The 21,085-nt window shown below is 38.3% G+C and overlaps 3 protein-coding genes across 3 annotated transcripts; 2 read left to right on the top strand and 1 right to left on the bottom strand.

Annotated features, from left to right (window-relative positions):
* Positions 1-841: 841 nt before the first annotated feature.
* LOC125217614 lies at positions 842-3,398 on the bottom strand. Its single transcript, XM_048119139.1, has 6 exons — positions 3,281-3,398; positions 2,432-2,507; positions 2,113-2,290; positions 1,827-1,970; positions 1,463-1,695; positions 842-1,379 (listed from the first exon to the last, which is right to left on the bottom strand). Exons 1-6 carry the CDS (start codon positions 3,370-3,372, stop codon positions 1,074-1,076), a joined length of 1,029 nt encoding a protein of 342 aa, XP_047975096.1. The 5' UTR covers positions 3,373-3,398; the 3' UTR covers positions 842-1,073.
* Positions 3,399-4,731: 1,333 nt separating this feature from the next.
* On the top strand, positions 4,732-10,284 carry LOC125217581 (solute carrier family 40 member 3, chloroplastic-like). Its single transcript, XM_048119098.1, has 14 exons — positions 4,732-5,112; positions 5,295-5,493; positions 5,608-5,671; positions 6,857-6,981; positions 7,061-7,150; positions 7,226-7,402; positions 7,503-7,577; positions 7,662-7,763; positions 7,841-7,958; positions 8,092-8,238; positions 9,092-9,198; positions 9,298-9,411; positions 9,611-9,908; positions 9,984-10,284. Exons 1-14 carry the CDS (start codon positions 4,955-4,957, stop codon positions 10,085-10,087), a joined length of 1,878 nt encoding a protein of 625 aa, XP_047975055.1. The 5' UTR covers positions 4,732-4,954; the 3' UTR covers positions 10,088-10,284.
* A 2,983-nt stretch (positions 10,285-13,267) lies between these two features.
* On the top strand, positions 13,268-16,093 carry LOC125220460 (stemmadenine O-acetyltransferase-like). The gene is made up of 3 exons (XM_048122631.1): positions 13,268-13,329; positions 13,422-13,727; positions 14,200-16,093. The coding sequence occupies exons 1-3, from the start codon at positions 13,268-13,270 to the stop codon at positions 14,543-14,545; spliced, it is 714 nt and encodes a 237-aa protein (XP_047978588.1). The 3' UTR covers positions 14,546-16,093.
* The last annotated feature ends 4,992 nt before the right edge of the window (positions 16,094-21,085 follow it).

Genomic DNA, 21,085 nt, shown 5'->3' with positions numbered 1-21,085 from the left:
AATTAGTACTAAAATTAATGAATCGACAAGTAAAAGGACAACAAACTGCAGATAGTGGTAGTATAGAATGTGATGGCACAACAATATGAAAGAGAAATTGTGTTATAGTATCTAAAAATAATAAAGGACAGAAAAATGAATAGTTTAAGATACTGCGACGAGGAGCTATACCGAATAAAAGTAAATTTATAAGTATCATATCTATATAAGTTAAAACTACAATGACACTATTCGTGGATTTACCTGAGATAAATGGTTTTTTGTTTTTCTTTTTTCCTTTTGTACAGAATTGTTAATACCCTATAGGTTCAAATCTGTCGCGACACATTTTTTACAACTATCAGAATTAGTTTGTTTTTGCTGTATTTGTATGTTTCTGTTATTTATTATTGGTAAATAACCTTAATAAAAGATAAAATATAAATAATCTTAATAAAAAAGAATTTTTTTTAGAAGGGTGTGGTCTTTTGATAAGTTAATGTTTTTTTCAATTTCTAGTTTTTATTTGTAGATTGCCTAGATACTAGATAAGGAGAACCACGTCCGATATGCACATGGCGACTAGCTCGGTGAAACCTTGTCTCGCCACGATCCCATCTCTGATGCAAATCAAATATACGATCTTTATCTCCTTAGTTTTAAGTGGTTTTATATGTTTTTGGACTTATAAAAGTACGTTGTTTTAATTGTAGGATGTGAAACAAGATGAAATATGGAGTTAGGATGAAAATCGAGTCGAAATCAGGCTCCTCATAAGCTTGGTACATACCGTGCACGACTTCAAGCAAAGGCACGGTATGTACCGAGAGTGTGTGTGTGTATTTTAGTTTTAGACATCATGTATAATTAATGTACATGCAATTAATACAAAATAGGAAGTCTTAGTTACATAGATAAGCTATTTACAGCAGCCACATTATCTGCACACAAAATTCACCAATCTAATTGGATTTGTCCTTTTACATGTTTTATGTTCATTGAAATAGCTACTAGAACCATACCTATACTGCATCTTATACAAGCCCTTACAAGCGCGGCGTCTCAGCCTTTAGAGGGTGTCTTGTCGTAGTACTTCAGTTAAAACGTATGCTGGGAGGGCCATTTTCCCAGTCAATCTGGAAGAACGAGTCGCTGGATCCAGCATTCTTCATCGCCTCGATTGCCAATCCGACCATTGACTCATCAGGTGAATGGAGGTCCTCGGGGTCATCTTCGAAGGACACGTGATAAACATCGTCTGCAGGCTCCTTAGGTGTAGAGAAACTCAGCATGTTTGGAGTTGTAGAGCTGAACAATCCTTGGCCCACACCCTTCTGCTTATAGGCAGCCATCTCTTTCGCATATCTCTCCCTGTCCATTTTACTGGCCTCGATATACGGCTGCAAAGGAAAACAAGTATAGCTGAGGTTAGATGCAAAAGTAGTAATGCATATTGTAAAATCATCATAAAGTGGTGAATTACCAGTTTGTCTTTCTCAGGAAGACTTCTCCATGCACTAACAGCCATTTCCCGGAGATTTTGGGAATTCGATCCTTCTCCGAGCACATTCCTTAGCCTATGAGTCTCCAATCTAAGGAATATATGATATCCAGTCCTCGGCTTCTGAGGTGCTTTAGGGATGTCCGCTGTGAGTTCCTTAGCATTTGAGTTTTCTGATATGATCACGGTTGATTTCTTGCTAACTGTCTCCTGGCCTGCATTTATAACAAATTGATAATGCAAAAATGAAGGAAATATTGACATCTCAGTTGCATGATTGCATCTCTGTTTGGTGTGTAAACTTGTTTTTGAACTCGACAACGATCTTTTTCAAACAAAGTAAGACCTTTGGTCTCCTTCCCGCAGCAATCCTTTTCCTCTGTCCAGCCATCTAGATCACCAAGATGAACTGATGGAAACGGAGATGAGCTGTCACAGCGCTTCCTTTTTCCTGTCGAGCAGCTTGGACTCGTCCCAGAGCCAAAATAACCTGTCAAATACCACTCACTATGTTTTTTAATGTGTGAAATAAAGAACATGAAGAGCATTATCAAATTTTGAAGAACAGAAGATTGCTTCACGTAACCAAAAAATACTTGTAAGTCGTGTAAAGGAGAGTGTAGCATAACAACCTGGAGAGCTCTTGGCAGGCCATAAGTTTGCTGGACTGGACTTCTTGCCACAATACATTAGTTCATACTGGAGAATCAGCATTTCATAAACATTCCGAAGTTGGGCTGCTGACATGGATACACGGCTTCGCGAGTTTGATACTAGCGCAACATCATCCCATTTTCCCTTTTTAGTCACCTAAAAGAGTTGAACAACATTTGACTGTGAGGTCCTTTGACATAGTAGTTATTATTGAGCATCGACAGGATAAGTAAATGAAACCAGATCAAAGATTACAGGAAAAATAAAAAAGTTTGTTCATGAGTAATACATATGCACCTGATAAAATCCTCCTCGTTTCATCACTTCCATGTAGACACAATGCAAATCCAACATTGCCTGACGGAAATTAAAGCTGCATAATTAGGAGTATCAGATCACCATACATGACATACTCCCTCTGTCCCAAGATAAGCAAAGTGCTTCTTTTTTCGCACTCAGTTTTGGAAAAATAATAGTATAAAATAGTTAACATGGAGAAAGAGCAAAGTAAGAGAGATAATATAAAGAAGACTCTTCTCTGCATTATTCTTTCTCTTACTTTACTCTCTCTAAATTCTAACTATTTTATCATTTTTTCAAAAAGAGTGCAAAAAACAAATGCTTCGCTTATCTTGAGACAGATGAAGTAATATAAATGAAAACGCTATTTCTATAGATAAAGACGCTATTTCTATAGTACTCCCTCCACCTCTGGGTAATCATTGCCTTTTTTTTTTGTCAAAAATAACACTTTTACTTTATTCCCTTTTAATTTACTTTATTTTTCTCTACTTAAAACCCACTTTCTTAAAACCTATTGGCAAAAAGAAATGCCTCAATTAACCAAGGACAGAAGGAGTATATTAGAAAATTGAAAACTATTATTAGTCCATCGATTATCCCCATTCCTTCTCATCGTGATTTCGAAGCAAAACGTCTTAACAATGTATTGTGATTCAACTAAAATCTTCCTAATAAAACACCAGAGCATTGTGATAAAACCATTCCAAATGAAGGGAAAATTTGAGTAAAGCTAAAATTCAAGAAGAAGAAGGCGCAACGAATCGATCAAATATAAATCCCCAATGCATGAAGTTATATTTGAAGATGGGAATGGATGCATGCAAATGGGGAAAGAAGTCTCACAGTGAACTGAGGCCTGATGACTCGTTCAGTTTCCCTAGTTTTTCATAGAAAAGATCCACAGACACCTTGCCATTAGAGGCTGATTCTGGCATTTGATGGCCGGAAAAACCTCCGGGCTGCTTCGCCATTTTTCTCCGGAAAAGAAAATCCCTTGTTTTCGCTTTCTTTGAGCTAAACTGGATTGCTATGGTTTTGACTTTCCCACTATACTTATTTAGAGCTATTTATTTCAAGTTTCTTATTTCCTTTGGCGATGATAAAGAGAAAGAGATTAAACTATAAATTGTTACTATATGTGTACCTATATATACTGACGAAATATATTTTATTTTCTGGTGAGTGCTGAAAACACATTCCAAAGGCACACATTTATTTCTAGATTTCAACCTATTGTCTAAACTAATGGTTTGGGAGCACCCGCACTCACCGGGAGCTCGGACGCCCCATCGGGACGAGCCGGCAGAGGGAAAGGTTACATATCTCCAATAATAGAAATTCAACGACAGAAACCCATCCGCAACAACAACAACATCAAACAAACGACAACAAAGATTCATCCACGACAACATCAACTAAATGACACCAACAACATATGCTTATAGAAAACAACAGAAATTCATCGTTACCAACAACCACAAAATTAATCAATCAATATTTTGAATCAAGACAGTGTTTGGTTTAAGTATGCTAATATCAAAAATAAATTCAGCTTTTGGTTGTTATATTATCGAACTGAAATTGAAATTTTCCGAATATCTGAATCGAATCAAACTAAACCGAAATTTCAAAAAACGAGACCAAATTTAAAATTTCAATTTTGTTTGGATCGGGTACTTAATGAATCAAGACATCCACTAGAAATCATTGTAACCAAGTCCCTTGCTAATTTATAGGACCTTAGGATTTGATAGTTGGTCCAATGATTTAAAAATTTCCTTAGGCTATGTTTGGTTCACATTTAGCCATTAACAAGGTTTAGCTGATAATGCTGTTTTAAGGTTTTGTGGTTACAAAATTTGTCCACTAAATAGTTGTTTGGTTCAATTATGTATGATAAGTTAAATAAAATGTTATAATAATTCTACCCCGTATAATAATTATATTGATAAAAACACCCTAATCTTAGGGTGAAAGGGGCGAAATCCATCTTCTGCCATCGTGTATTACACAATTTCGGCCCTTTAAAGCCTCCCACCACCGATGGGTGTCCTTCATTCTTTGACGCATAGGGGGTCATTTTAACTGTCGTCGGATGCTTTGAATACTAAAAAAAAAATGAATATTTTTTAGTATTAATTGCCAAACAATTTGAACTAGTGCTTAATCCTCTTGCTTACTTGTTGAGCACCAGAAGATAAGGCAACAAACTATCCGACGGATATTAAAACTGCTTCGTGGTCTTTTAATTCCCGTTACTACGAGAAGGAAATGCATTTGATTGGAATGTGGGTAGAGTTCCGTACACGTCAGACTAATTTATGGCCTCTAAACCATTTCATCCCACTTGGAATTGGATTTCTTGCTCTCTCTCCTTCTCCAATTCCACTCTCTCTTGCATTGCAGCAACCTGCGCTCACTAGGTTTTCGCTGTAATGCATCATTGTTCAACACGACGCCTCGGAATCCGAAGCATTAGCGCCGCCGCTGATCGGTGGAGATATTGACGGCGCACCCATGGGTATCGTCGTCACTCCTCACTCTCACCCTTCCCCCGCCCTTCGCCTCCTCCAAGCTTATTCTGCCTTGTCTCCTCCGCCCTCTTATCTTCGATTACGTCAACCAATCCTCTCTCACACTCCACGATTATTGACTCTTCATTCTGTCCCCACCAGGTATTCAATTTTAGGCAGCTGAATTTTATCCTCTTTGTTCTCATGATTTTGATTTGGTTGTGTGAGTATATTGTTGCCACTGTTTGGATAAGCTGAATAATTCGATAATTGCAGTGTTTGTGTAAATATCCAATTTCATTGTAACTTTGCTGATCACAAAAGGTTCGAACGCTGATGTGCAGGCTTAGGCCCTTTAACTTAAGGTGTTCATTGATCAACACGGAAGTCTTGGAACCTGTAGCAACTGAGGATAGTGCATGTCTTGACTCGAATTCTTCAATCCCGGTTGTTCATATAAAATCTGATCCCTTAGAGACAGATGGACTTGAGTTACTAGTTGGTGGCGGCACCTATGTAGACACAATTTTGACAGCACTGCCTGTGAGTTTTTTTCAGATGCATATTTCTCCATTTCTTGGCATTTTCTCAAGTGTGAAACTATATGTTTCTGCAAATCTAGATTGTTGGCTATCTTTATCTATTTGGATTATGTAGGTCTTATCAGAGGAAGAGCAGAATGCAATTGCTGCCACTCCTGCTCATCCAACCGGACTATATGGTTAGCTTTCTCCTATTCATATTTAACTATTTTAGAATTTTTTACAAAAAGAGTTTGCAAACAACAAGAAAAGATAGACGGTGTAAAAAAAAGAAGAAGATTGCTGAAGTAATTGAGTTAGTTTCTTCACTACATTGATATACTTCCCAAAAACATTTCATTTCCAGAAATGACATACAATTATATTGAGATTAAAGAGAAGCAACCGCCTTGGTATCCGTCTCAACATGAGTGATAACTAAACAAAGTACTCCCTCCGTCCCACCAGGATTTTAGGTAGTGGTCAAATAAATAGAGAATAAAGTAGGAGTGTGAAAAAAATAGAGAGAAAAAAGTAGGAGAGAAGATAAAGTAAGAGAGGGATAGAGTATTGCTTTTTGCCAATAAAGAGAATGCATCAAGTTAGTTGGTACGGCCCAAAAAGGAATACGACTCACTTCCCGTGGAACGGAGGAGTATCAAATAAGGTTCTAATAACGAGAACTATTAGAAGATAAACCTATGATCAAAGGTAAAATCCTAGATAGTCCTCCTCAGGAAGGGAGAGACTTATTTTATTAGCTTCCTAGAAAAATCTTCTAAAAAGAGAGAAACTTCTTTTATCCACTTTAGCCTGCTAAACCCACGAAAGGAGCCCACAGGCAGACTAAAATACCTAACTGCAATTAAAATGATGAAACAAGAAGTAAAGGCCGAGCCTATGTTTGCCCCATCCCTTTTCCTTGCAGCACATAGACTTGTGATTAACAAATTGTAATATTAACACCTTGTCTTTTCTGTCTTCTTTGGTATATCCTGGAGTATTATTGCCTAAACAGCTGACCAGATGATGCCTTTGTGTAAAAAAAATGTGAAGAATTTGACTTTAAAGGTGCTGCAAGATATAGTGGCACCGTGAAATCTTCTTGAGTGGAACATAAGGTTTCCACAGACTTGATCTGATCACTGTTTATGCTCTCTGTCTCTATTGTCGAATCAAAATGCCTTCATATGCTTCATAATCATCTATAATTGTGCCAATACATACTAGCTTGTTCTATATCTGATTCTTCAGTTTCATCTAAAGAGATAACGGGGCATATTTTATCTGTTAATCCACATATTCAAATTCATGTATTTACAGTGGTACAAAATTCTAGCTGTGCTATGTTCTAAACTTCTAATGATGATCGCATGTTCAATTAGCTTTATATGGTAGCTGCTTGGCTGGGAATTTGGTCGAACAGCTGTGGAATTTTGCTTGGCCTGCTGCCATTGCGTTGATTCATCCTAGTCTTCTTCCTGTGGCGGTCATGGGCTTCTTTGCAAAGGTATTGGTGCACATAGATAACAAAGGCTTTCAATTGGAGGCAGCTGGATAACCGTACAATCATGTGATTGCTTTAACAGCTTGCAGTAATTGTTGGAGGACCTTTGGTAGGGAAGCTAATGGATCATTTTCCAAGAGTACCTGCATATAATTGTTTGACTGTTGTTCAGGTAACTTCTATTTTCTTGCCTGGAAGAAGGTAAACCTGTCTATAAAAAATTAATCTTTTGTTCTTCTTCTTTCAGGCAGCTGCTCAGCTGTTATCTGTTGGAATGATTATCCAAGCCCACAGAGTCAACCAAACAGCTGCATCTTCTGTTCTTCTCCAACCTTGGTTTGCTGTACTCGTTATTGCTTTGGCTGTTGAAAGGCTCTCTGGGTTGGCTCTAGGGGTTGCAATGGAGCGTGATTGGGTTGTTTTGGTAACACGTTTATCTAGTTCATCAGTTCCTTTTCCATAACCACTATTTAGCCTGCTAATGCTGTGCAGTATTTTTATATTGTTTGTGTATTTCTCAACAGTTGGCAGGAACAAATAGACCAATTGCTCTTGCTCAAGCAAATGCAACTTTGAGTAGAATTGATCTCATATGTGAGGTAATGACTGAAAATTAAGATCCCTTTGTAATTCCTGCTTTTTATTGGATTTTTAGTGCTGATATTCATTATTTGCAAATGCAGATTGCAGGAGCATCTTTATTTGGCATCTTCTTATCTAAATATGAACCAGTGAAATGCTTAAAACTGGCAGCTAGTTTGATGATATGGTCTTTACCTATTGTGGTAATATGTGTTGGTCTTTCCCTGGTTCTTCGTTTACTAGCTTCCTTTAAATTCTGACTTTCTCTCGCACGACGTAGGTTGTTCTTACCTGGTTAACCAACAAGCTTTCTGCTGGAGTTCTGGACCGTGCCAAATGTCCACAAACTTGTTCTGCCAATTCATCAGTAGAATCCACTCCAAATACCGCAAATTTATGTAATATAACGGTTTTTATGTCTAGACATGTGTTTATATATTGTTTTTTATCTTTATATGGTGACTAACTTTTATTTGTGTTGATTCTGGTTCTGCTTATTGTTTGAGCTAATGATGCCTTTTTTTTGCATAGTGGCCACAAGTGTAGAAGCAATCAAGCATGGGTGGTCAGAATACATTCAGCAGCCTGTTTTGCCTGCAAGCCTTGCTTATGTGCTACTCTATTTTAATGTTGTTCTTACTCCTGGAGGCATGATGACTGCATTTTTAACGCAACACGGTATTGTCTTGAACCTTAAACTTAAACGAATAGGTTAATGCATGATAACTCTGGTATGTCAATTTATTAAACTACAAGTTTCGTTATGCTTTTCTTAAAAACATGAAATCTCTTATAAGATTTGGTTGCCGGAAAGACCCAGTACAGTTGATATTCTTTTAGCCTATGATTCTCAAATTTGCTGCTGTTTTGTTCTTTTTCTTTCATTTCTGCCACTTTATTATTTGTTCTGCTCCTGCTGCCACCCATTTTGCCCTCTCTTCCTTTCCTTATATTTTCCCCTTCCGATGCTAATTGTCCCCTCATCTCCACCCGTCTCTGATTCCCCCAGTACAGCCATTACTGCCAGCACCAACAGACTTCGCCCACATACCTGCAACCTAACTCCTTGCTCTTCACTTATATTCATGGCTACTGATTCCTCTCCCACTAATCCCCTGACACGAACAGTCTGTCCTGCCTTCTTCCTTGACTTATACATTTCAAGCATACAAGGTAGGTCTGACTTTTAAGCATTGACCTGTCAGATCTTCAGTCGGAATTTGAGCATCACTGGCACGATTACGGCAGTGGTACTCTAGTTATGGAGTTTGAGAACTGAGCAGGGACGAGTAGAGTCGGAGGGGAGAAAAAAGAGAGATAACACAATGAAAATGATAATGGAAATAATGATTTGGGGTGTTTGGGACACTGTAATCATCTATGTATAATTTAATTAAGATTGAGAACAAGAAGTTTGTTATGGAAATTCATTCGTATTGATTCATGAGAGATTGGGTGTTTGTACGCAAAAACTATTTCCTCCCTAGTGATAAACCAGGTATTTATGTTGATGTAAATGTGATTGTTTCAGGTCTAAATCCTACTATTATTGGAGGGTTCACTGGACTCTGTGCACTTATGGGTGTTGCAGCAACATTCATTTCCACAAAAATGGTTGAGCGACTTGGGATGCTTAAGGTAATGTTTTAAAAACCAGTTGATCTTAATCTATTAGTTTTTCTTTTTGCTAAGAGTTTATTGACTTTTTCGCTAATAATCATTATTTTCGGATTCTAGGCTGGAGCAGCTGGCCTTATTTTTCATGCTGCTCTTCTTACCCTTGCAGTTGGTGTTTACTGGAGTGGATCTGTGTCTCAGAAAATTCCAGTTGTATTCTTCTTATGTTTGATTGTGAGTCATTTTCTGCTCTCATTTTATTATTGTTGATTTCTTTTGAAATTCTAAATCACTCTTAGAGTTATCATGATAACTTGTTATGCTTGTTCTTCATTTGACTATTTCAATTTCTTACTACTCAGTCATATTATCATGATAACTTGTTACGTTTGCTCTTCATTTGACTCTTGAAATTCGACATTTTGATCCACAGGTTTTGTCTAGATTGGGGCACATGTCATATAACGTTGTAGGGGCACAGATTCTGCAAACGGGGATCCCTGCATCTAAAGTGAATCTTATTGGGACAACAGAGGTGGCGGTAGCTAGTTTGTCTGAGTCGGTGATGCTAGGGGTCGCAATACTTGCTAACGACGCTTCCCATTTTGGTTATCTGGCATTGCTGTCACTTGCATCGGTGGTTGGAGCAGCATCTTTGTACTGCAGATGGTTGAAGAGTCCCACCGATGCCCAAAGAAGGCTATTTTCTTTCGAGCCATTACCCTCACAATGTAAGCAAAGAGAATTTGGCTTGATTATTTGATTTCGTAAAATGTAGTTGAATGTTTGAAATTGTGTAAATGAAGGTGCAAAGGTGCAATGGAGCAAGCAGGAAGGCGAGGAGGTACACTACACTTCCCCTGCCGCTTTGATAATGTCTCAACCATTCTGCACAAATGATATCTCATAAATTATTCACACCTAATATCTGTAAATACATGCTAACATTTTTTAAAGATCATCACATCTCATTCTTGATGGCAAAGCCATGGGCTGGTAATTCATCATCATTTTTGGTGTATAAGGAAGAGGATTTATTTTTGAATTGTACTCCAATATTATGGGATTTCCACTAATCTATCAATTGTACTCTCGAATTGTACAACACACACTATATTACGCTTCGTACGAAGATGTAGTGGTACAACTCAAACATCAATAGTTTTTAGAGCCAACTCAAACACCAATAGAGATCTCTCTCTCTTACATTTTCTTCAATTTGATGAAAATTAAACAATTGCCAAATTAATTTAACTTTTTCTTGAATTTGATGATAAGATCAACGGCCATCAAAATGCATTTTCAAGCGTCAAAATCTTATTAGAGCATTGACGATGGAAGGGCCGATCGAGAGGCCTTGAATTGCGGGGAAAGAGCCGATCAAAGGCCCCTCCCATATGCCGATCGGCAGCCTTGGCCGATCTCCATTGACTGATGACCGGTCACCCATTGTCTGGATAGGGCCGATCATCGGCCCTTATATATACAGTATATTTTTAATGTTTTATTTCATATTTTCTACTATAAATACCTCATCCCATTTTTCCCATTTCTCACATCAACATCTTTATCTTCTCTTATGTTTCTACGTCCTCCGTTCTATAACAGATGTCATACTTTATTTTTGCACTCATTTTGGAACAATGATAGTAATAAATCGTTAAAGTGGAGAAAAAGTAAAGTAAAAGATAGAATATTATCTTCTTTTACTTTACTTTCTCTCCACTATAACTATTTATTAGTCCCATATTTTAAAAACGAGTGCAGAAAATGAAATGTGACATCTGTTGTGGGATGGAGGGAAGACAATTTTTCCAATATTGCAATACAATGAAGATTTGCGTATTACTACCTCTGTCCCATAATAGGAGTCACATTTGTTGTTGGCACGAGTTTTAAGAATTGTAAAGAAAAGTGGGTTGGATAAGTTAATGGACTATGAGTCCCACTTATATATATTAGTTTTATAATAAAATGTGGGTGAAATAAGTTGGTGGAATGTGGGGTTTACTTGCCATTTATAGTAAAAGTGAAATGTTACTCTTATTGTGGGAGTGACCAAAATGCGAAAATTTGACTCTTATTGTGGGACGAATGTAATAATATTTTTGCATTTTAAATTATTTAATTTGATACTTCCCTCGTCCCTTATAATTTGTCATCATTTGACCAAGCACGAGTTTTAAGAAATTTAATGGAAAGTGAGTTGAAAAAGTTAATGACATGTGATTCATACTTTATATATTTGTTTTATAAAAAATGTGAGTGAGAATGGATTAGTGGAATATGAGGTCCACTGAAAAAATGGTAAAAATGAAAGGTGACAAATTTTTAGGAATAGATAAAAATGGAAATAAGTGACAAATTTTCATAGACGGAGGGATTAACATATTAAATATAGAAGTGCAAAAAAATTAAAATAAATAAATAATAATATAGAAATGAAATGGAAAGTGGGATAGGCCTGAGATAGGATCCTTTGTTGCAGTAAGAGATACGCTCTTGAGTAAAATGCTAGCTTGGAAATAATTAAAAATGAAAGGGTCTTCCATTACTGATGCTATTAGTTCAACGAAGATCAAGAAAAAGTTCAACTAATTGAACCAACGATTCCCGAGCTACTTTTAAGAATGCAAGCACAATGGTAATGTTTACTTTTGTCCGCATATGATAGTCTCTCTATCCACAATATTTTTTATTTGAGAGTGTCTGCGAAAAATAGTTCTATTTTCAAAAATGAAAAAAGTTTTTATCTCATACATTATCCATTTTTGCTCATTTTTTCTCACTTTACTAATTTCTCATTAAAATTCATAATATCTACATATGGATCTATATTTTATTGGCGGATGGAATATTAATTATGTTGTTTTTAATTGGTATGCTTAAAAATTGTCTCATGCGACATCTATAAGACCATCTCTGATTATTTACACGAAATTTAAACTCATCTTTGAGCATATGTCATACCAAAAAATAATTTTACTCCAACCATTTACACCAAAATTAAGATTTACACCATTTATGAGATTTTGTTTCACAAAACTTTCGCAGTAACACCAAATATGGTGTTGTTTCACAAAAAAAACTAAAAAATGGGTTTAAATTTGGTATATGGTTGGAGAAGATTTCTACACCGAAACTCATTTTTTATGTATGATTGAAGATGGTCTAATAATACTTTGAATCACTTTTTTCTCTCTATTGAAGTGGATCCCATTCTCCACTAACATGATTAAAATGTATTTTGGTTTCATAATTTTTATACCTATTTTTCCATATCAATTTAGTTTTATGAGTAAATTGCATTCCTAAAAATCATACTCCCTCTGTACAATTAAAAATAAAATGAGTTTTTTTAATTATCCTATTAAAAATAAAATATTTTTAAAATGAAAACAACATGTCTACTTTTTCTTTTTTCTTTGTTAACTTACAAGACAACTATGTATAAAATCTTTCGTCGATAAATAATTATTTTATATTTAATACTAAGACAGAGGGAGAACTATAAAATACGATTCGACCCTTTCATATTTAATTTCGTAATTTTTTTTCTTAAATAACAGAAGCATAAATTTGATCTACACCATTAAATAAGCAGGATCGTGAATGAGTGGTTGTATCAATCAAGAAATTTATATTTACATATTTACTGTATATTTATTGGGTTGACCCCACGAAAATTAATAATGGAGCATAATTATTTAGTCTATTATCTTAATGCATGTCTCTCCTTTACATAAAGGTTTTGGGCAGAAATTCAGCCACAAACTCATCTTTTAATCATGTGAGTTCTTTTCTTTTTTAATTTGCCACTTTGTAGTCGTTTTTAGTCATGTCAATTATTATTTTAATAATTTGCCACTTTTAGTCATGTCAATTTTTAAAATTTGCCACAAAAATTACAATACAACCTGTCCCAAGTTAAGCCCCAACTTTCAGCATTTTAAATATTACTGAACCCTATTTACATCCATAATGTGAGGGGGAGTGTGTGTAGCGATTTACATTAATAGAGCAAGCATTGAGCCGAGCCTCCTCACCACACACAACACTTACAATTTGCTCTTATTTTTGTGCGGTGAAGATGAAGATGAAGGTGAAGGTGGTGACACAGAAGCTTGTGAAACCATGCAAGGCTACTCCGCCGCATCTCAGCCGCTACAAAATCTCTCTTTTAGACCAGATCAACCCGGCTGCCAATCACACTCGAATCCTTTATTATTCATGTGATGATGGAGAATCGAAATTTGTTTTGTTGGAAGAATCTTTGGCTCAAATTCTATCCAACTTCTACCCGCTGCAGGAAGGTACAATAAGGAGAAACAACAAGTGGATTGCGACGACCAAGGCGCTCTCCTTTTGACTGCTCAAGTCGGTGTGGATCTCTCTGTCACCTTGAGGAGCCACGTGGATCCCCAGCAGTTGAACCAGCTCTTCCCAGTCGACTTGGCTGATGTCGATGGGCCCACTCATGCAATCCTCGCCGTCCAAATCAACAGGTTTCAATGCGGGGGTTTGGCCATCGTTGCATGCGTGTCGCACAGGTCATACTAATGGTTTCAAAGTGATCCATGAGACTTACATAACGTTTTTAGGTTTCTTTATACAATGATGTGGAATATAACTTATATGTATATGATCAGTTGATAACTTTCTTAAACTGACTCCATCCATCCCTAATAATTTGTCACCATTTGGTCTGGATGGATTTTAAAAAATGCAATAGAAAGTAGACTAAAAAAGTTAGTGACTTGTGGGTCCTACTTTTTTATATATTAGTATTATAATAAAATGTGAGTGAGAATGAGTTAGTGGAATGTTGGTAAAGTGAAATGTGACAAATTTTTAGGGATGAACAGAAATGGAAATAAGTGACAAATTTTTAAGGACAAAGTGAGTAACGAAGAAATTTGTATGTCAACCTAATAGTATCCTATTAGTTCTTGGTGTTCAGTTATCAATTTAAGATAATTATCATCCTAATAGTATCCTATTGTTATATTTTGTGAACAACAGGGTCGTTGATACCGCCTCCTTCTCCTCATTCCTCGCGGCCTGGGCCATGGCCGCATGCACCACCGGAAAACTACTTATTCAACCCTACTTCGACCACCGCAGCTCCTACTTCCCCGCCGAGAATCTTCCTCCCTACGACAACGAGCCTCATGAAAACATCATCACCGAGCGCTACCTCTTCGACAACAAAGCCATAAAGAAACTCCGCCAGCGGCTGACGTCCGAGCCCCCTCCGTCGAGGGAGGTCACCGTCTCTACCTTCCTAGCACAAGCCATCCTCTGCGCAGACATCGCGCGTCGCGGGGAACCCCGAGCCGCCATCATCGGGCAGCTCATCAGTATTTGAGAAAGAACCATCCCACACGTGCCCAAGAACGCTTTTGGCACGTGGATTCCGGTTCTTTCCTTGACATAGCCGCAGAAGACGCTCAAGGGAAAAATTTTCCCGCCTTGGCGTCAAGGATCCGCCACGCCATGGTACAGGGAGTCCGCGACTGCTCGCGGACAAAGAGTTTGGTCGGAAATTGATGGTTGACAATTTCTTGGATGCCAACAAGAGAGCCAAGACCCACGATTGTAAGATGATATGGTTGACGGATTTTTCGAAATTCGGCGATTACGAGCTGGATTTTGGGTTCAGAAAGCCGGACTCACTCAGCCTCCCAACGCAAACGATGGTGTCGGAGCTGAAGGATCATATAGTGATTGTAGGGATCAGATCACTCGGGATTCGCTAATTACCGGGACCTCTTTATTGATTGATCTCTGAGATGGCTAATCTCAGAAATTACAAGCCAAGTACAAACGGTGATACAAGATTACAAGTAATCTAACCCACTGAGATATCTAACAATTACAGGTATCAAACCCTAATTGAGGCCCTAACACTTCCAAGATTTCAACCAATCTTGAATCCAAGTCCTTGCCCAATTAGTACCTGCACACTCAAGGAGATATATCAGTAAACCAACACAAGATCCTTTCGGATCTTAGTAGAAACAAACAAATGCAACAAAGACAGAATAGTAAGGATATGGCTCAGGTCACAACAGTGACTACACTAGGCCAAGGACCTCCCCACACGCTTCTACCACAAGTCACACGATGAGAAACCTTTGAATACTAGGTCAGAAAACCCTAGCTACACCGAATGTCACCCAGACTATCAAACACTCCACAATCACCAGCAACTCACAAGATCCTCTCATGTACTCACTTCTTGACCACTGCTCTTCACCAGATTCTAACCCTAGGTGAGAATCCTTCAAGCACTCTGTTGGAAACCGAGAAAGTCTCCAAACTCAAGATCTAAACCGATAAGATCCACTAAAACAAGGACCAATCGGTGTAACCCAAAGATCTGAGGAGTTCACCGGCGAAGTCGCCTGAAAACAAGAGAGAGAAAGCAGAGAGAAGACGGAGAGAAAGTTCTGGTGTGTGAGAGGAGAAAGACTAAATCTGAGTAAGTGAGAGGTCGGCCTCTCACTTAACAAACACATCACAGAATCAACGGCCACAAAGCTGGATCCAGGTGAGAGATACACGTGGCAGACATCGGTGCAGTCAAGGTAAGTCATGGATCAAGCCGGGTTGGGCCACCATTACACAAACATTGGGCCACAACATTTAATCAATTGGGTCAGGCCCAATGCAAGATTAAATACTTAAGGTCCAACTAAAAGTAGACCATCAATATTCAACATTCTCCACCTTGGATTACTTTGGGAGCATATGGGGAGAGCCTAAGTCTACTGTTGCTTCATCACAGCCTACAAGGCCTTCCTCAAGACACCAAAGAGTTTTGAAGCTCATTAGTCAAGAGATAAGACCAGGTTGCCTAATAAGACACCAGATGGCAAGCCAATTAGTCTTATAGGACTTTTACTGCCTTGTGATTTCAACTAAGCCAAGACTTAATGAATCATCAAGGTCTTTCCCCCGGGACATGCATATGCACATGCTAACCACAATCAAAATGCAGCCTTTTAATGCAAGAAAGCAATTTCTCCACAGGTAAGCACTTAGTGCCCATGTCTGCAGGGTTTTTATCAGTATGCACTTTATGCAACAAAACCTCACATTTTTCAACAACATCTCTAATGAAATGGAACCTAACATCTATATGTTTAGTTCTATCATGAAAAACAGGATTTTTGCACAATTGGATAGCAGACTGACTATCAGAATAAACAGCAGGAGTATTATGCAAGAATTTGAGTTCAGAGAGAACTCCCTTTAACCAAATAGCCTCCTTCATAGCCTCTGTGATGGCTATATATTCTGACTCAGTAGTGGAGAGGGCAACTATGTGCTGCAATTGTGATTTCCAACTAATACAAGACCTACACACAGTAAACACATAAGAAGTAGTGGACTTTCTCTTGTCCTTGTCATTAGCATAGTTAGAATCAACAAAACCACATAGCTCAACACCATCATCACACTTAGAAAAACACAGACCATACTTGGAAGTATGTTTCAGATACCTAAGCAACCATTTAAGAGCCTCCCAATGCACAAGTCCTGGATTAGACATGTATCTACTTAAGCAAGAAACAACATAGGCAATATCAGGCCTAGTACTAACCATGAGATACATAACAGAGCCTATAGCATTAGAATAAGGGACCTTCTTCATAGCTTTCACATCAGACTCAGACTTAGGACACAAGTCCTTACTTAGCAAGAAATGAGCAGCTAGAGGAACAGAAGCAGTTTTAGCACCAAGCATATTAAACTTTTCAAGAATTTTTTGCACATAAGGCTCCTGATGAAGAATCAGAGATGAGGACTTCCTATCCCTTAGGATATTGATCCCCAAAATCTTTTTGGCATCACCAAGGTCTTTCATGTCAAAATTATCACAGAGAGCAGATTGCACATGTTTAACAGACTTCATGCAAGGACCCATAATAAGCATATCATCCACATACAGCAGCAAGAACACAGGCACTTTATCAAGATCTTTCACATACAAACAAGCATCAAATGAGCTCCTAACAAAGCCTAACTTCTGCATGCAAGTATTGAACTTAATATTCCACTGCCTTGGAGATTGTTTAAGACCATACAAAGCTTTCTTAAGTAAACACACATGATTGGGAAAGTTTGGATCCACAAAACCCTCTGGTTGTTTCATGTAAATGGGTTTATCCAAGTCACCATGAAGAAAAGCAGTTTTGACATCCATTTGCTTTAATTCCCAATTAAAATGAGCACATAAGGCAAGCATCACTCTCACAGTAGTAAACTTAACCACAGGAGCAAAAATTTCTGTATAGTCTACCCCCTCTTGCTGTGTAAAACCCTTTGCAACCAACCTAGCCTTGTACCTCAACCCCTCAATCTCATCTTTCAACTTAAATAGCCACCTGCAGTCAACCACAGAGGCACCAGGGGGCAGAGGCACAAGAATCCAGGTTTTATTAACATCCAAGGAGTGGATTTCTTCTGTCATAGCTTTGAACCACATGTCCCAAAACTTGGACTTTTGAGCCTGCTTATAAGATTGGGGCTCATTTCCATCAGACTCAAAAACATTAAAAGCAAGATTAACCAAGTTAACAAGGCCTAAATACCTAACAGGGGGATTAGGATTCCTTCTGACTCTATCTCTAGACAGGAGGTAATCCTTCAAATCTGGACCAGGGTTAGGAACATGTTCAGGCTCAACAACTTGGTCATCATGAAGAGTCACATTTTGGGGTTCAGGCTCAAGCTGAGGCTCAAGCTCAGGTTCTGGTTCAGGGTCAGGGGCTATAGGATTTGTATTCCAGAAGTGCTCCACCTCACTTGGAGCATCATTAGATGGCTCCACCTCAGTGAGAGTGTCAGTGGACTCCACCTCACTAAGAGGCTCATTGTCAGCACTTATAGGAGAGGTATCAGGGTCAGGCTTAAGACAGGGGAACTCATCCTCATTAAAGACCACATCCCTACTTATTATGACCCTAAAACCTGGTTCACTTCTATTCCAAATCCTATAACCCTTAACACCTTCTGGATATCCAAGAAATACCCCTTTCTTGGATCTGGGATCCAGCTTATCAGTTTTAGAGTGAATGAAAGCACTACATCCAAAAACTTTTAAATGGGATAAAGAGATTTTCCTCCCAGTGAATATAGACTCAGGACATTTACCCTTTAAAGGGACTGAGGGAGACCTATTCACCAGGTATGCTGAAGTCAGAAGGGCTTCACCCCAAAATTTTTTAGAAAGACCACTTTTAGACAAAAGACACCTAACTTTTTCCAAAAGGGTTCTGTTCATCCTTTCAGCAACTCCATTTTGCTGAGGGGTATAAGGAGTGGTCTTGTGTCTTTTAATTCCAAACTTGGAGCACAAAGCATCCATTTGGGAATTACAAAACTCAAGACCATTATCTGTTCTAATTACTTTAATGGTTTTTCCAGTTTGATTTTCAACAAGATTTTTCCATGTCAAAAATTTTCAAAGACTTCAGACTTATTTTTCATTAAAAAACACCAAACTTTCCTGGAAAAATCATCAATTACAGACAGAAAATACACAGACCCTGAATGAGAAGAAACAGAGGCTGGACCCCACACATCCATGTGGAGATACTCTAACATTCTGACTGACATTGTCAGTCATAGGATGTAGGGAATGTAACTCTGTGTTGTTTGCCCAAAACACAAGTGTCACAAAAGGGAAGACTATTTTGAAAATCATTTTCAGGTAACAACTCATTTTTCTTCAAAATATTAAGACCCTTTTCACTCATATGACCAAGTCTATTATGCCACAACATGGCCTTATCAACCCTGACCACATTAGCAAGATTACTCACACAGGCCAAAGATTGAGCAGAACACACATAGAGATTACACTTCTTCTCAGCTTTAAACAAACACATAGCACCCTTTACAGATTTTCATAACACCCTGCCCCCACTTACCCTCAAAACCTTCTTGTTCTAAACATGTACAGGAGAGCAGGTTGTAACTCAAATCAGGCACATATCTCACATTCTTCAAATTAAGCACATAGCCATTACTGAACTTCAAACACACAGTCCCAATGCCAAGAATCTGACACTTTTTGTCATTTGCCATAGAAACAAAGGTATTTTCCACAGGTTTGAAATCAGAAAACACATTTTTGAAAGGAGAGATATGATAGGTGCATCCAGAATCAATTAGCCAGTCATTAATGGAAAAAGAACAGCCAAGAGTAGAGTTAACAGAAAGAATATCATGAGTCATGAAGCAAACACCTTCAGAATCACTATCCTTAGCCAGGTTAGCCATGGAATCCAGTTGATTATTATTTTTCTGCTTTTTAGGATTAGGGCACTCCTTTTTATAGTGACCAACCTCACCACAGTTAAAACATTTTCTATTAGCCTTAGGATTCCTGCTCTTAGACCTGGACCTACTCTTGCCCTTCTTTTTACCATTCCCATTAGAGTTACTGTCCTCATTACCCCCTCTATTTTTAGATCTGCCCCTAACATTTAAAGCCTTTGACTGAGCAGTTTTAAAAGCTTGATTTTCCTTAAGCTCAATTTCTTTGGATTTTAAAGAACTAATGATTAAATCAAGGGGGGCAGAATCCCTACCATACTTAATGGCAGCTTTAACATCATTGTAAGAATCAGGGATAGCATTCATTAGGGCAATGCTAGTATACTCATCAATGGTTTTGTCACCAGACCTTTTAATGTCTTGAACAAGCTTTTGAAAAATGTCAATATTATCCTCAATGTCCTTTGAAAGATCAAGTTTAAACTTAAAGAGCTTTTCCAGCAAATACATTCTTGATGACATTGAGGTTTCAGTATACAGAGTATCTAGCTTTTCCCATAGCTCAGAGGCAGACTCAATGGTACCAACCTTTCTAATCACAGAATCAGAAAGGTTGAGTATTATAATAGACCTAGCTAATTCATTCATTTCTGCAGCCTTATCTGCAGACTCAGTGTCAGGGACTAACCCTCAACAGATTTGAAAACTTTATGCTGAATTAAAACACACTTCATTTTATGTTTCCAAATCACAAAATCATTTTTCCCATTAAAGGGGACAATGCCAACTGGCTGGGACATTTTGAGAAAGATTTTAACACACACAAAAGTACCAGCAACCCAGAGAGCACAGCAAGCAACCCTGCTTTCACAGAGAGTGGTCTTAAACACACAACAGTCAAAGAGACCACTTAAAACAGATATGCAGGGGTTTCTCATGCAAGAAACACAGAAGCACTTATACAGCAAAGGCGCACACGCACAGGAGTCACCTCAAAGTGATCTCAGACTCAAGAATCAAGTCCAGAAGGAGTTCCTCCCTATCTGTCACGTGTACCCCGGCAAGAGGATTTCCCAGTTCACAATCACCCAATGTATGGGGGCGCAGGGGGTCACTCAAGGCGGTTAAGGCACAGGGTGGATAGGTAATTCACTCAAGGACACAGAGTCAAGCTCTGAGATACACACTTTGAGATTAAAGAAACACTCAAAGAAAGCAGCAACGGAAGCAAGAAAGCTGTAAAGAGCAACTAGAACATGCAAAACAAGTAGGAGAACAGAAGTCCTAAGCCACGGCCAGTGGCAACTACCAGCAACAACTGCCCACACCTAAAACTAGAAAGCTGTAAAAGTTTTAGGGATTTAGCCAATTTACCAGAGCGGAAACCCTTCGTTAAGGAGAATCCGACTTACCTCAGAGCCTGTACCGGAGGCTGAGCCTTACTCTGACGAGCCCACCTCCTTATTTTGCGACCCGGCGCGCCCAAGTGATCCCCCCGTGGCTCTGATACCACTGTAGGGATCAGATCACTCGGGATTCGCTAATTACCGGGACCTCTTTATTGATTGATCTCTGAGATGGCTAATCTCAGAAATTACAAGCCAAGTACAAACGGTGA

This window comes from Salvia hispanica, chromosome 4, assembly GCF_023119035.1.
Source record: "Salvia hispanica cultivar TCC Black 2014 chromosome 4, UniMelb_Shisp_WGS_1.0, whole genome shotgun sequence".
Lineage (NCBI taxonomy): Eukaryota > Viridiplantae > Streptophyta > Magnoliopsida > Lamiales > Lamiaceae > Salvia > Salvia hispanica.
Note: the sequence above shows the minus strand (reverse complement) of the source record. Positions and strands in the feature narration are given on the sequence as shown.

Bases quoted from the DNA above. Each gene is read 5' to 3' on its own strand.
- LOC125217614 (XM_048119139.1), bottom strand. From the start codon at position 3,372: ATGCCAGAATCAGCCTCTAATGGCAAGGTGTCTGTGGATCTTTTCTAT. The intron at 2,508-3,280 runs GTGAGACTTCTT...CTAATTATGCAG, and splicing joins TCATCAGGCCTCAGTTCACT to CTTTAATTTCCGTCAGGCAA. The intron at 2,291-2,431 runs GTGCATATGTAT...CAACTCTTTTAG, and splicing joins AACGAGGAGGATTTTATCAG to GTGACTAAAAAGGGAAAATG.
- LOC125217581 (XM_048119098.1), top strand. From the start codon at position 4,955: ATGGGTATCGTCGTCACTCCTCACTCTCACCCTTCCCCCGCCCTTCGC. The intron at 7,151-7,225 runs GTAACTTCTATT...TTCTTCTTTCAG, and splicing joins ATTGTTTGACTGTTGTTCAG to GCAGCTGCTCAGCTGTTATC. The intron at 7,959-8,091 runs GTAATATAACGG...TTTTTTGCATAG, and splicing joins TCCAAATACCGCAAATTTAT to TGGCCACAAGTGTAGAAGCA.
- LOC125220460 (XM_048122631.1), top strand. From the start codon at position 13,268: ATGAAGATGAAGGTGAAGGTGGTGACACAGAAGCTTGTGAAACCATGC. The intron at 13,330-13,421 runs GCATCTCAGCCG...GTGATGATGGAG, and splicing joins CCATGCAAGGCTACTCCGCC to AATCGAAATTTGTTTTGTTG. The intron at 13,728-14,199 runs GTCATACTAATG...TGTGAACAACAG, and splicing joins GTTGCATGCGTGTCGCACAG to GGTCGTTGATACCGCCTCCT.